The following is a 15,623-nucleotide window of genomic DNA, read 5'->3' as shown; positions in this document are numbered from 1 at the left end:
AAAATAGAACACCCTGTATAAATATAAAAGATGAATTTTTATAAATGTTAATAACGTTTATAACAAAAAAATGTTTTATTCAAAATTAAATAAAAGTCCAATCAATTATGTGTAATCACTAAATACAGATATTCGGTAGTCTATTTCGATTTAAATGAACGTCGCCATTTTAGGCTCAGAATGTGGCGACTAGTCTCAAGATCATAAAATTTGACCACATGAAAATTAAAGGTACCGCCACGGAATGTCGCTACTATTATATCTATACTATGCCGACAATAGCTCAGAAGAGTATACGTATATACCTTTCTGGTCCCACCAGATACACAGTAGAACCTTATGGCTGTAGATATTGCAGCATGGCATCGATGTGATTAATTGGCCGTGCTTCACCCAATGCTTTTATCTTTTCTCATCAAAAAATCCATTTTTCATCACCAATTAAAATATGCCACAAAAAAATTTTTGGAAATCAAGCAATAAAAGGCAGGTTGTATCAATTGCTAATTGCGCATTCATGTAACTATAACGGATAATTCATGTATAACACCCACTTTCTATACGAACAATTGTTGAACAATCAACACCGAGTGATAATGCAAGCTCAAATCGATTAGACAGTCTTCATTAATATAAGCAATGCTTGCAATTCGTCTTTTTCCATAACTGTAGAACATCCAAAACGTTTTTTGTCATTGATATTGAAGTCATTTTTAAATCATATAAACCAATTTGCATTCGTTCCAATTGTTATTTTCATCATACATTTCACAAATAATTCTGTGCGTCAGCAGTACTTTTGGTGAAAACACAACAAAAGGCAGTGATGAATATATTCTTTATCTGAATCCATTTTCAAACGTATTAAATGTAAGGTTATGTTAACAACTATAGTTTACCTATTAAAGCTCAGCAACTGAAGATAAATTGCAGAGTTAGAATAAGCAATATATAACCGCCATGATTGGATGTGAAGCGACTGGCAGACTATAAGTTTCGCATCTATATTCTTCACATTGTTTAAGTTCTTTCATACGCGGTGGTGCTCGCTCTATCTCTCTTCCACTATCTGTCAGAAGTATTCCTTCGTACTGTCCGCGTGTACTGAATAAATAGTTCTTTTGTTCTACTGTATACTCGCTTACTCTTTATTCTAAAACTTGTAATCTCATCACAGAGAGAAAGACATTTCATGCAAAATGGTGAAACATAAACTTTTATTGATAGAAAATTATTTAGTTATTGAGAAAAGAATTCAAATGCTATTGTATTTAACCATCAAAGATTATGTTTCGAAAATAAACAATCCATTTTTATTGTGTAAAATCTTTTGCACACACTCTGGTTTTATATTTATTGTTAGATACCTTTGCTGTCTTGCTTAATCTGGAAAACCTATTTTGAATTTCTTGTTGTTTTGCCTGGAGGCAAAACTGGAGGCAACTGCAAATCCCATGTTTGATTTCTCTTATGCGCAATTTTTCCTTAATTGCAGCTTTTCACTGTTTAGCTTTCTTGTTAGAGGTGGCTTCCTTGTATGTTTCTAGAACATTCAGTTCGCTTACATCTGCTTCATATTTTGCTAGAGGATGTAATTTCTTTCTCGGTAGTAATCATCCCTTTTTGGTGGATTGCTTTGGATTTTCAATTTGAGATTCTTCGACCCGTTGATCTTCAATGTATTGTTGTTCTTCCGGATAATCTTCAGTTAGTGAATGTTCGTTGATGTCTTGATTATTTCATCCATATTGTCAATATTCGTTGATTATTTTTCTCAAACTTGTATTTTAGTAGTTTCATTGAGCATTATCTTTGGATATCTTAATGTTCTTCCTCACAGGATTGAAGAGACAATGATTTAAGGAATCATCACTAACAAACAAAAATCATCAGTATTGATTTTGAAGAGAATTTGTCTTTAAATTGTTTCGGAACTTGCATGTATGCCTACTAAATATCTTTAAATGTGATAATATTGGCTTTCTGCCAATTCATAATTCTTATAAAGTTAAACTTGGGACTTGAATGATTAATGCTACGCTCAAGTAAATGCTACGCTCAGGTTCGGGAAAAGTACTTGCACTTACCAAGAAAGAAAGGAGGCACTTTAAAAACAGAACAACTTTAATAACTCGACACAAATTACACATTTAACTCAAAAATATTCTATTTAAAATATATACAGCCGTATTAACGACTTCTGCCAAAAGATACCTTAACAAATCGTTGGTGATTAGTATAAAACGAATGCTTTCTATGATCTTTCTCATATCCCTTTCAGCTCTCCGTTTTGCTCTAATGTATAGAAAAATATCGTTTTATGGCTGATTCCTTTCTTCTTCATAAATTTCTTTATTTCCTCGTGGCAATATTCTGTGCCATTATCGGCATGAAGAACCTTCACTGATTATTGAAATCTATTTTCCGTTTCTACTACAAAATCTCTAAAATTCTCAAATACGTCAGACTTATGTCTCACAAAATACACGATTCTGTAACCACTGTAGGCGTTCTTGAATACAAAATTTCGAGCCTCCAATTGCGTCAATATGGATCCACAAAAATTATCATGTTAATTTTCTCACCGGGCTTTAGCAGAAACTTTTCGTTCGATCGTAAGAATGATAATCTGTGTTGCTTACTTTGCACACACAATTCACAAAAGAAGTCGGAGTTTGTATTTAAAAATTTTATTTCTTGAACTAGATTCTTACTCACCATTTCACGTAATGTTCATTTATGTGTCCCAGTCTCTCCAGTACTATACTTGCACAGTTTCACTCGTGGTTACATTCGTTTCGCTTGATAGGTTAGTCCCGAATAATATTCGGTAGAGATTATTTGATATTCTGCCTGTGATGGCTACTAACAATAAGTTTCGTTTGTGGAAGATCTCAGCCTTGTTATTTTATCTGATAATCTTCATTTCTTTTTTGTAACAACACCCTCTAAAAAGAGGTTCTTCTTTTAATCCAAAATATAGAGTACGTCATTTATTGTTGACTCGTACCATTTACCGTTCAACCAGTTTTCAAACTTTATTATACACAAGCGGTCATTAATGCCTTCCTCGTACAGTCCTTTTCTCCTATATTTTCATATAATGCATATAACGTATCCTGTATAAACGCATACGCATATGGATATACATGGGTAAGGTAAGGTATCAATTGTATATCTAATTCTTTGACGGGAATTGTCTGATTATTATCTATATACAGTTACCTTTTAATTTAGTATTTCTTGAAATGTAAAGAAAAACGATAACTCAAATTGATGCTCCGCTGTCCATTATCCATGATTCTTCCAGAGATGTATCTGAGAACCTACCGTTGTACTCCGTATTAAATGTCGAAATATTTCTAAGTAGATCGGTCTTCAATTTGCTGTCATTGGTTTCACAATTATTTTCACATCCACTCTTTCTGTCACTATTGTCTTTATTATTTTCGGTATCTATTTTTTTTTTGGACGATAGTTTTCCGCAAAATGTACTTTCTGTCCGCAGTTGAGACACGTTACTGTGGGTTTTAATTGACTTTTTCTGGGATTCTTCTTTTTGTCTGCAACCGAATTGATTGTACTGAGAGCATTCTCACTAGATTTATTTTTATTTAAACATGCCTCTTTATCGAGCAGTCGCGCAGTTAAATTGGCTATCCAATGCTTACCTTTGTCTAATTAGAGAGCCCCACTGCCAAAGTGTATTTGATTAAAAAACTTCCCAGTATCTTCGTCATACTGACACTCCCGCTAATTGGTTCTCCTTTGTTTTGTATTTTGCAGACAAAATTTTAGACTTTAGCTATGTGTTGCAAGATTGAATCACTCTTTTCTATCCTGTATTGAACTTTTCGTGCACAAGCATTTTGTTTAATTCTGTTTTTCGTAAATCAAATCCAGCTTAAATCATCTAGAATTTCTTTCAAGCTCGCATAATTCTGTAACAACATTACTTATAAAAATTTCATAGCAAAAAGTATTATGGCAGCGGCGTCCTTTTTGATCCAATTCTTTAGTTTGTTGTCTTGTTGTGTCTGTAATTTCAGCAAAATTCTTTTTACTATGTCGCTTACTTCCTTTGCATATAGAGCACACATCAACTAAAACTTTCATTGTTGATAGTTTCACTCATCAAATTTCGTCATGTGCAAGGTTTCTAATTCTTTTGTCATCTTAAGCTGGTTTTGTTCCGTGAATCACTATCACACACAAAGTTTTCTTACACAGTCTTAAAAAGAAAATGTTTGCACTCGGCCTCTTTGATTTCTCTGTTCTCTTCTGTATAAATTAATTCACTCCTCTCTTCTCTTATACGGTAACTGGGCCCATAACCTGTTGGAGCTCAGCAAGAGATGCAGATGAGAAATTGCAGAAAGAAATATACTTAATACAAAACAGTAAAACATAGACTTTTATTAATACGGAATTATAGTCCTCAAAGGGAAGCATCCATTTGGACACAGTACAATTAGACACAGCCAATCACAGCGGCTGGTGCCTAGTAATTTTCTTCTATTCAAGCGCAGTGAATGGTTTGTGTCCAAATAGATGCTTCCCATCCTCAAGAGTCCGCCCGTGACTAAAGCCATAAGTGAATTTTAATGAGAAGAAAAACATAAAATACGTAACACTATCTAGAGGAGAAAATAGACTTTAAATTCCCTAGAAAAATAAAATGTCTAACATTATTATACGAGGTGTGTTCAAAAAGTATCGCGAATTTTGAATTTTCGCGGGTTACGTATATTCGAATTTCGATCTTTTTGTGGCGTTATGTTGGTACTCATGTCTCTCACTTATGCCGACAAGCTCGGCCATTTTGAATGTTCACTTAATTGTTGACAGCTGCTTTGCTAGCACGTGTTTTGGATCGTCTTCGATTTTTACCTATTCAAAAAAATGGATCAAAGAACCTGTATCAAATTTTGTGTGAAAAACGAAATTAAGTGCGCGGATGCATTCCGAATGTTGACTGTGGCATACGGAGAAGCTACCTTGGACCGAAGCAACGTTTATCGGTGGTACAAAATGTTCTCAGAAGGCCGAGAAGATGTGAACGACGAAGAGCGTGCCGGACGCCCGAGCACTTCAACAACAGACGAAAAAATTAATGAAGTGGAGAAAATGGTATTGGCCAATCGTCGAATCACCGTTAGAGAAGTTGCTGAGGACCTAAACATATCGATTGGCTCGTGCCATTCGATTTTTATCAATGATTTGGGCATGAGACGGGTCGCGAAATTCGTACCAAAATTGCTCAATTGCGACCAAAAACAGCATCGCATGAACATTGCTAATGAGATGTTGGACTCTGTCCGCGACGACCCAAATTTGCTCCAGAGGGTCATAACTGGTGACGAATCGTGGGTTTATGGTTATGACGTGGAAACCAAAGCTCAATCATCTCAATGGAAGCTGCCGCACGAACCAAGACCGAAAAAAGCGCGCCAAGTTCGGTCGAATGTGAAAGTTTTGCTGACAGATTTCTTCGATTGCAGGGGCGTGGTGCATCATGAGTTCTTGCCACAGGGTAGAACGGTCAATAAGGAATATTACCTGCAAGTTATGCGCAATTTGCGCGAAGCAATCCGCCAGAAACGCCCGGATTTGTGGAAGAACAAAAATTGGCTTTTGCACCACGATAACGCCCCTGCTCACACATCGTTGCTTGTGCGCGACTTTTTGGCCAAAAACAACACACTAATGATGCCGCAGCCACCGTATTCCCCAGATCTGGCCCCCTGTGACTTTTTCTTGTTCCCTAAACTGAAGAGGCCCATGAAAGGACGACGTTACGCTACGCTTGACGAGATAAAGACGGCATCGAAGGAGGAGCTGAACAAGATAAAAAAAAATGATTTTTTGAAGTGCTTCGAAGATTGGAAAAACCGTTGGCACAAGTGTATAATATCTCATGGGGATTACTTTGAAGGGGACAAAATAGATATTCATGAATAAATAAATAATTTTTGAAAAAACACAAAATTCGCGATACTTTTTGAACACACCTCGTACATAAATGTTAATGCAGAGACGTTACTTGTGAAAACCATAAACGTTTCTGCTTATAAAATTATACTAATGTATATATACTAATATCTATCAGCATCAGCAAGAATTTTTACACCAACTTAATAATTTACAAAAAATATAATTTTTAAAAATGTACAATTCAAACACGCAATCTACTGCATGCAAAGCCAATGTCTTACCAATAGTATTATCGTTGCTATTCTGACAATATAATAGTGACAATCAAATATATTAAGCGTTACGTATATCTATTAGCCAATTAGATCTTTTTTTTAAATCAATTTCTTCGAAACTATGAGCCAATAGCTGAAACGACCAAAGAAATAAAACGTTTTTTCACCCAAAAACAATTTATAAAAAAAGGTATCACAATTTCAAGGCCATAACCTGATATTCCCGTATTAGTACCTTAAACTAGAGCAAATAGCGCCATAATCAGTATTAGCATTTGCGAACGCAAAACGATTTGAACTAACTCAAAATGGGTTAATAACGTTACATGTAGGAATCATTTACTTCTGAAGCAAAGCACTCACTCTCTAGTCTAAAATGATACTTTCTCCCTCTTATTATTTTTTATCTTCATGATCAATGTAATTAAATACCAAATGTAGAAGTATAAAACCGGAATTTTTTTGTAAAAATTACACGTGTTGTTTAAAAATATTTTATTCAAAATAATCTCCATTGTTATTTATACATTTTTCCCACCTCTCCGGCAGTTTATAAATTCTACGCCAAAAAAAACAGTTCTTTTGAAGCGTACCAGTTATCGAGTCATTTTCGTACATTTTCATACAAATTGAAGCGTTGTTCAGCGAAAGCGTGCCCCAGTGATGCGAATAGATAATAATCGGACGGAGCCAAGTCTGGAGAATAAGGCGCATGCGCTAGTATTTCCCAACTGAACGGCTCGATCGTTTCCCTGTCCCGTTTTGCTGTGTGTGATGGGGCATTATCATGGAGCAAAATAACTTTGTGTTGCCTTTTTCCATATTCCGGTCGTTTTTCACGTAATGCTCAATTTAAATCGATCATTTGCTGTTGGTAGCAATTAATGTTAAAAGTTTCACCAGGTTTTAACAGCTCATAATAGATTACACCCTTCTGATCCCACCAAACACAGAGCATTGTTTTCTTTCTAAAGCGATTTGGTCTTGCAATGGATGTCGATGGTTCGCCTGGATTTACCCATGATTTACTTAGGATTCTCAAAATATATCCATTTTTCATCAGCTGTCACGATTCGATGGAGAAATGACTTTCTTTTGTATCTGTCGAGCAGCATTTCACAAGTGGTTTTTCGATTTTCTTGCTGTCTTTCATTCAGTTCATGCTGAACCCACTTTCTAAATCTTTCCTATAGCTTTCAAACGAATAAAGACGGTTTTCTGCGTTACATTCAATTGATCCGCGAGTTCTTGTTGAGTTTGAGTATCATCTTCATCCAATAAAGCTTGCGATCCGTTGTCTGCAAACTTTTTCGATGGTTTCCCACGCTCTTCGTTTCTCACGTCAAAATCACTACTTTTGAATTTTTTGAACCACTCAAAACACTGTGTTTTACCAAGAGCATGTTCACCGTAAGCTTCGACAAGCATTCGATGCGATTCTGCAGCAGTTTTCTTTAAATGATAACAGAAAACCAATGCTGTCCGCAAATCGTAGTTTGTAAGCACAAAACTCGACATGTTTAAAGTTATAGAAAAATATACCGGTGTATGGAACTTGGGTTGTTGTGTATTGAAAATCTTCGTCAACTGTTAGAGGGAGATGATGGCGCTGCAGAAGCAGTCTTACGATCCCTAAACTGATGGCTAGCACCATCTATAGGGAAATTCCGGTTTCATACTTCTAGACCCGGTATATCAATTTTCTTGATTTTTTAAAGCCATGTCTCATTTGATTAAAACTTAGTAAAATAAATTGTATCTTTCATTGTCCTGCTTTTCTTTTAAAATCTGTTCTTGTTCTCTGTACTCTGTATTAATTTATTCCTGTAGAAAATAAGTAATAGATATAAAAAAAATGTTTTATTTTAATATATGTATTTGACAAAGAAAAAATTTACTTCTGACGTTACAATTTGTCACTTTTATTTGTATGCAATAAAGCTTATAAGCAATCAATTTATAAATAATAAAACATGTATGCAATATTGCTTGTGCACAATAATGTGGTATGTGCAAAAGAGCATTTATTCCCCAATTTTTCATATCTACTCAATACAGCTTGTAGGCAAACAATCTGTAATAATATTTGTGCGCAAGTAAATTATCGGTAAATGGCAAACGATATTATAGGCAATCGGGATTCTCTCCTTAATGATATATAGTTGCCGAATGCGTATTTCAATTATTTTTTATATTTATTATTTATATTTTTTTAGTATACATCTTTTATTATATATTTGGTACTTATTTATATGCAAATTAACGTTTAAAATTTTAATCTAATGCTTCAGATATATTAATATTTAATATGTTTAAACTTTTATCAACAATAATTAACTTATTATACATATATCTTTTTACAATGTGCAATAGATCATTTAAATCATATCTGTAGGTCTCCTAAATTGTATCACTTTTAAAAATATCTTCAAAAATATTTTAAATACATAAACTAAAATAATTTTTAAAAAATGTATATACAAACGCAAAATTAGATGTAACACCGTTTAAGGGCAGATAGAGTGGATTAAATTCACAAAGAAAGAATCAAAAGCGTCCCTCTTCAATTTTGATGAGATTTCAATGTTAAAATCTAAGAGACACGCATTTTTTATATATATGTTTATTTGCACTTTTAGGTAATAACACTTCTTTAGAATACTTATATAATAATGATTTAAAAAATATTAAGTGGTGGAAAAAAATTAAAATTTAAAAAAGTTTTTTTAATCACTATAATAATGTATTAATAATATGTATTAGCAAATATGTATTAGCACTACGCGCGCGGTACATAGCTTTTAATATTATAAATTACAAATTTACTCAATACACACAATTCTTGATAACTGTCAAAACACGATCTCCATAATAACAGTAGCTCACGAAATAAGCATAGCGGAGAACCAATCAGCATTACGGAAAGCGTTAACAATAAACCTTTACTATCGATTTAACATGGACTTTTTCAGATAGGAACTATTCAAATAACTCAATTTTTATTTAAAACATTTTTTTCTATTGGGTGTACAATTCAGTCCGCTTTTTGATTAAAAAACGCATTTATTTGAACAATAAAATGAATTAATACCTTATTCAAAGTATTGTCCATCGCTAACCACTACTTTTTCCCATCTTTCTGGCAACTTATGGATTCCGTCGCGGAAGAAGCGTTCATCTTTTGAAGCCAAGAATGAATCGAGCCAATTTTTGATACCTTGTTCTGAAGTGAAGCGTATTCCAGTCAAAGCGTTCTGCATCGATCAAAACAAATGGTAGTCGGAAGGGGCAAGGTCTGGGCTATAAGGTGGGTGAGCCAGAACTTTCCATCTGCTATTTTCCAAATAGTTTTTAACCGGAACAGCAACATGAGGCCGAGCGTTGTTATGGTGAAAAATTATGGACTCGTGTCTGGTCGCAAGTTCTGGACCTTTTTCGGCTATAGCTCGCTTTAAACAGACCAATTGTTGCCTGTAGAAGTCTCCCGCGATGTTTAAGCACGTTTCAGCAACTTATAGTGGATCACACCCTTCTGATCCCAACAAATACAGAGCATTAACTTGGCACCATAGATATTCGGCTTCGACGTTTATGTTCTCGGTTGGCCGGGCTTTACATACGATTTTTTGCGTTTTGGGTTGTAGTAGTGAATCCATTTTTCGTCCCCGGTAATGATTTGATGCAGAAAAGACTTCTTTTTGTACCGTTCAAGCAACATTTCGGACATGCAAAATCGTCGTCCGATATCTCTCGGAGCTTCAATACGGGACCCAATTTTCTTGCTTTTGGTTGTATTCCGCGTCTTTGAGTCGTTTCGAAATAACTTGTTGAGTAACTTCCAATGTTTTTGCGAGCTCTTCTTGCGTTTGACACGAATCTTGATCGAGTAATGTTTCTAATTCTTAGTCTTCAAACTTTTTCAATTGACCCAAACGCTCTTTGTCTTCAACACTAAAATCACCATCTTTAAATCGTCAAAACCATTCTCTGCAAGATTTATCCAATGGTGCAGATACACTTCCACAAGCATTCGATGCGCTTCAGCTGCACTTTTCTTCCAAACAGAAAATCGAAACTTCCCGCAAATGGTGCTTATTTGGAACAAAATTCGACATTTTCAACGCTAATAAAACTAGTTGTGCAAAACTCAAAGGCTTGTAAACAATATTTGGTTGACAGGTGTTGACACTTTATATAGTAAAAATCAGCTGTCGCCGTCAACCATTTATAGCACCTAGAGCCATCTTTTGAAAACGGAGCGAACTAAGTTGTATACCCAATATTTCTTATGGTTTTGATTAGTTTTAAAAAAAAATATCGCTTTTCTTTTCTCCTAAAGATTTCACTTATTTTAATTTAGAGTATAGCACACAAAAAACTCATCAAAATCAGAAGGGAACACTTTCGACTATTTTCTTAAGTCAAAAAGTTCTGTACCATTTTGCAAATTTCATAATAATTAAGAGATTAGAATTTGGAAGTGTACTTTACAAATTATAATTACGTATCTTGTATCTAATGTCTTGTAAACAACAGCTCCTCTACTATATCGTTGAACAGTTATATCTCGCCGTGCGCTCATATTTGGCAAATTCGGTTATCTTTGTAAATTAATAACTCATTAATTCTAAATTTGCAAACTAGAATTTTCAATTCACAATCAGCTTAATTCGTTAGCTCTATCTACCCATAAGCGATGTTATATCTAAAATCAGACATACTGTATGTATAACCATATACTTTATTAGTACATCAAAGAAAAAATCGAATATTTAATAATTAATTAAAAATAATAATAATAAAAACATCAAAATAAAACTATTTTAAATTTATTTTTGCAATTAACACATTTTAATTTATATCAATTATTAGTTATATTATTATCAATTATCATGATTTTACATTAATATCATTTATTGTAATAAAATTTATAGTGGTACGATTTAGAAAACTTGACAGATTTTGTAAAAAATATTAATTTAATTGCAAATACACACACGTAACGCACACACGCGCGCACACACGCATACACATACACACAGGGTAAACCTATGACTATATACCTCTAGACTGCTAACGGCAGCCATTAGTGGAATTCACGATCTCAGCGCCCCCGGGTACGGAAATTGACAAAACCGAGAACTACCTAGCTGCATTTCAAGTCGGAATCGCTACAAATATTTCCGAATAACGCACGCACGCACGCACGCACGCACGCACGCACGCACGCACATACAATATGTAGACAGGGTAATTATTAATGGTTAAAACAACTATTTATTATAAGAGATGACTTACTGACTACACTCCATGTAATCTATATGGAGTGAAATCAGTAAGTTATCTCTTATGATAAAAGTTGTTCAATCATTAATAATCACCCTGTATATACAATATATATTGTTGTACCCTACAACTACGCTCTTAACGTGCATGACAACAGGAAATTAAGATTTCTATTGCTATGTATACGCGTAGCGGATTCAGATTCCGCATACGCGTAAGAATCGAAAAGACGTTGATGGTCTGTCGGGCTTCCGGCCCAATATATCATCGCGCTACGCCAACTACTGCTGAGTCACTTTCCGGTATTCGGATTTCGGCTAAGCATGGGAGCTGCATGCTGCAAGAACAGGATTGGCCGAACCAAACGACAGATTTCTGCATAAATATCGCGACAAAATCGGAAAGCGATGGAAGAGTCTAACGAACAGCTGTCCGGTGTGTTGCTGTGCGTGACTTACACGTCGAGCTTGTAACACAATCCGGAGATAAGAGCCAACCTATATATACCGGGCCGTCCAGGAAGAAAGAGTACAAGTAATAAGCCTCGACACTAAGCAAGTGTAAACGGGAACATTAGAAAAAAATATACATTTATACTAACGTTGAAACAGCAAGTGTTTTATCTTCGACCACCAAACGGCCCTTCCTAAGAGTTCTAACACTTAAGGCGCCGTAAATAATCCCGAAATACCTACCGATGTGTGGGGCCATCATCGCACAACAATATACACAAGTGATGTAAAATTCTACAAATAAATCTTTTTATAAAAATATAAAAAATTAGTATAAAATTGTATGATTACGTTTTATCTGCTTCATAAATTAATCAAAAATTAATTAATTAATTAATCAGTTGTATGTAATTTTATGAAATACTGTTAGCACTAAACAAGAGGTGTAATCTGTTTTTTCAATAGTATATTCATTTTTTATTTATTTTATATTTCTGTCATTAAATGTTGTTTATAATATATAAAAATATAAAATATTGATAAAACGTAAACGATACAAATTTCAGAGACTAGTACGCATTCAGCAATTCTGAATCATTAGCACTTTTTCTCTTTGTAATTACCTTGGAAAAACAGTCAGTGACATTAAGACTTCATTAGGTTGGAGTAATTTTGTTGCCTCTTGCCTTCGATAGCGCATATTAGCTTCGACAACATTAAAATGAGCTAATAATCCTCCATATGGTTTTCCTGGAGTTCCTTCAAGCATATAAGCGCCATATTCTGGTCTCCAAAGTGATTTTACATTACTAAAAATAATAGTATTATAATAATTTAATATTTGTGAAATCAATCTTGACAGCATAAATAAAATGGCATAAAACATAAAATGGTTAATAAATTAATGCATTTTATCAATAACAAGTTCTCTCAAAGCATTGCTATAAATAATTAAAATCTAAATTAATAATTCTCTCAAGAATACAATAAAGACAATAGGTCAATTGAGACGAGCTGATAAAGGGTGAAAAGAATATATTTAATATTTAAAAATATTTAAACAAATATCTAGGTATTATAAATATATATGTTTCTTAACTACCTAGATTTAACTTAATCATCTCTAACCTAATTATATTAATTTACATACTTAATGATATGTGTTATTGAAAATAGAATGAAATATGAAAGAGAATATAAAGGACTATTTTATTATCTCATTCCACATTTCAATAAAAAATCTTAGAATTTATTGTTAAATTACTCCAAGACAGTGATTATCCTCTCAAAACAATATTTAAACAGATCAAATTAAGAATGAATGAATCTTTTTAATTTGAAACTGGCTCCTAATAAAATGAACAGATTACCGCTGATATTCAAAATGATAAACAATATGTTGTACTTTTATTTTGACATATACTACGTTTATACGTTACCATTAATTGGGTCTAGTAACATCCGTAGTAATAAAACTGGCCAATTATAGTCATTCCATTCTTCAGAGGAATGCTTGCGATTGGCCAATTTTATAACTACCAATACTATTAAACCCGATTAATGATAACGTGTATACGTAGTAATAGTAACAGAAAGTGAGGCTGTAATAAATATCTGTATTTTATGTAAGTTTTAGATGTATTAACAAAATCGTCTAATTTGTTAAGGCGTATAAAAACGCAACTGAATTTATGTCGAGCAACAATATGGTCTATAAAATACATTGTAAAGATTGCAATGCCTTATTCTGTCTTTTTACGAAATACAAACAAAATTTTGTGACAACTTTTCGTATGTACTACTTTTACAGATTTAGAAATGTTATTCCAAAATTAAAGTATATGCATTAATGTCTGCAGTATAGGCTTTATACAGAAAATGAAAAAAAACTTTTTTAATTCAGATTTTTACCATTTCTTATTGTTAGACAAATACGGCGTCCAGAGTAGTTTGTTTGATATAAAAGTTCTACAATCTGTACTTGGGAGTCTCCAATGTAAATTACACGAAGAAACAATATTGAGTTTTTAGAATTAGATTTAGACACTTAATTCAATACAAAAACTTTAAACAAAAATTTATTTCTATGTATGCGTGCGATATTGATGTAGTAGTATGTAATGACGTATTGATATTTCATAAATCGTACGTATGTATTGTAAATCGTATGTAAGTTGTTCAAAACTCACGACTTCAGCATCACTTTAAGCTGATTCTACAATTGCGTAAACATAGTTATAAGGTTATGGAAATAATAGTAGTAGTGAATGTTGTACAAGGTTAATCTACAATAAAGGTACATCTTATAAATTAACTATAGCGTCGTAGACACATGACAGTCCTACATAACACTTTAATTGAATCGCTCTTACAATTAACGCTGTTATAAATGTATAAGATGTAGTTTGATCTCCTACAATGTACTTTACAACTACTACCGACAATCGTAACAGCAACTTCCAAATATGTTTTATAATCTTTATACAACCACTTACCACCACGCAATTCACACGGAGTAAGAAAGGAAGGAATTAAACTCAAGTGGAAAATGGTGGAAAAGTTGAACCAGATTTCTAGCTTAAATCTCGGTGACAATCCGACTTCCGATCCGAGCGCGCCTATTAGAGAAAACAGAGTATTTCGTATGCACGCGGTAAGTATAATAGAGATATCAGGTGTTTGAAATATTTTAGTAAATCTAAAAAAAGTTCTGTTTTAACGATTAAACGCAATAATTTTGTGATAACTCAGTATTTCTTATCCACTAAGTATACTCCGTATTCTTTTACCGCTTGTACAGTGGTAAACAGAATAGTTGCGATACGTTTTTTTTCAATAAAATTTAGAATACTGCCTTGCTCATTAAGCGGCAAACGAAAAAAGTTCTGTTCGCAGTGCGGCAAAGACGGAGTGTATACCAGAGTTGGGAAATAACTTGTAACGCCGTTACCGTTTTCGTTACTTTTTAGGGTAACGAGCGTTACCTTTTTATGTTTGTAACGGTAACAGTAACATCGTTACATTTTTACAGTAACGGTAAGTAATTCAGCCGTTACTTTTATCGTTACTTTCGTTCATTATTGTCTATTCAATAGATCGCGCGCTGATCGCCCATTAGAATAATCTTGATTAAATACAAATATTTCTATCCAAATCAAATGGCAATAAATTTTCTAAATCATAATAATGTGCAATGTACATACAGTTAAAAAATAATCTTAAATATTCAATTACTCATTAAATTTGTTTAAAATTGATTTTTTGTATTAATCAATAATTTTTGATTAATCATCATTCATTGTTAAAGATCATAAGAAATATATCCGATAATTCTATTTAATATCACGCGAACGTTCGTCCCTTCAGTTTCTCGCATTCTATAAATTTCATATTTGGCCACGACTTTCGTTCGTGGCATTGTATCTCAGCTTAAGACACGGTTTCAACAACAACTCGTATTTGCGTGTTTGCTCAAATTCCGCGTTCGCATACCGAAAACTAGGAGGCGATCTCGCCTGATATTGTAAAGCTAACGGTTGCCCCACCATCGAATAGGCAAATTCGGGCGCGGATAAGAATTCCTGCCGAACCCAGAGGCCAGAAGCGAGTTAGCAAGCGCGCAGTTGAGACGTATTATTATAATTGCGATAGAAAAGACTTAGCCGAATTGCCATGG

At 33.8% G+C, this 15,623-nt stretch overlaps 1 protein-coding gene and 1 long non-coding RNA gene across 7 annotated transcripts in view; both read right to left on the bottom strand.

The window, feature by feature from the left end:
- Positions 1-15,623, bottom strand: part of LOC105202145 (glutamate--cysteine ligase catalytic subunit) — a 134,138-nt gene that overhangs the window by 67,001 nt on the left and 51,514 nt on the right. For 5 of the 6 annotated variants that reach the window (XM_026139344.2, XM_026139345.2, XM_039455920.1 and 2 more), the window contains one exon: positions 12,571-12,756. In XM_026139344.2, coding sequence (XP_025995129.1) covers positions 12,571-12,756 — 186 coding nt within the window. Of the gene's footprint in view, positions 1-12,570; positions 12,757-14,442; positions 14,462-15,623 lie in introns of those variants that run through there. The other variant, XM_026139349.2, reaches the window with a different exon arrangement.
- Positions 1,524-4,787, bottom strand: LOC113004845. The gene is made up of 2 exons (XR_003269259.2): positions 3,672-4,787; positions 1,524-3,563 (listed from the first exon to the last, which is right to left on the bottom strand). It is a non-coding gene; the product is annotated as an uncharacterized LOC113004845 (long non-coding RNA).

This window comes from Solenopsis invicta, chromosome 12 (genome assembly GCF_016802725.1).
Source record: "Solenopsis invicta isolate M01_SB chromosome 12, UNIL_Sinv_3.0, whole genome shotgun sequence".
Classification (NCBI taxonomy): domain Eukaryota; kingdom Metazoa; phylum Arthropoda; class Insecta; order Hymenoptera; family Formicidae; genus Solenopsis; species Solenopsis invicta.
This window is presented reverse-complemented; position numbering and strand designations above follow the sequence as displayed.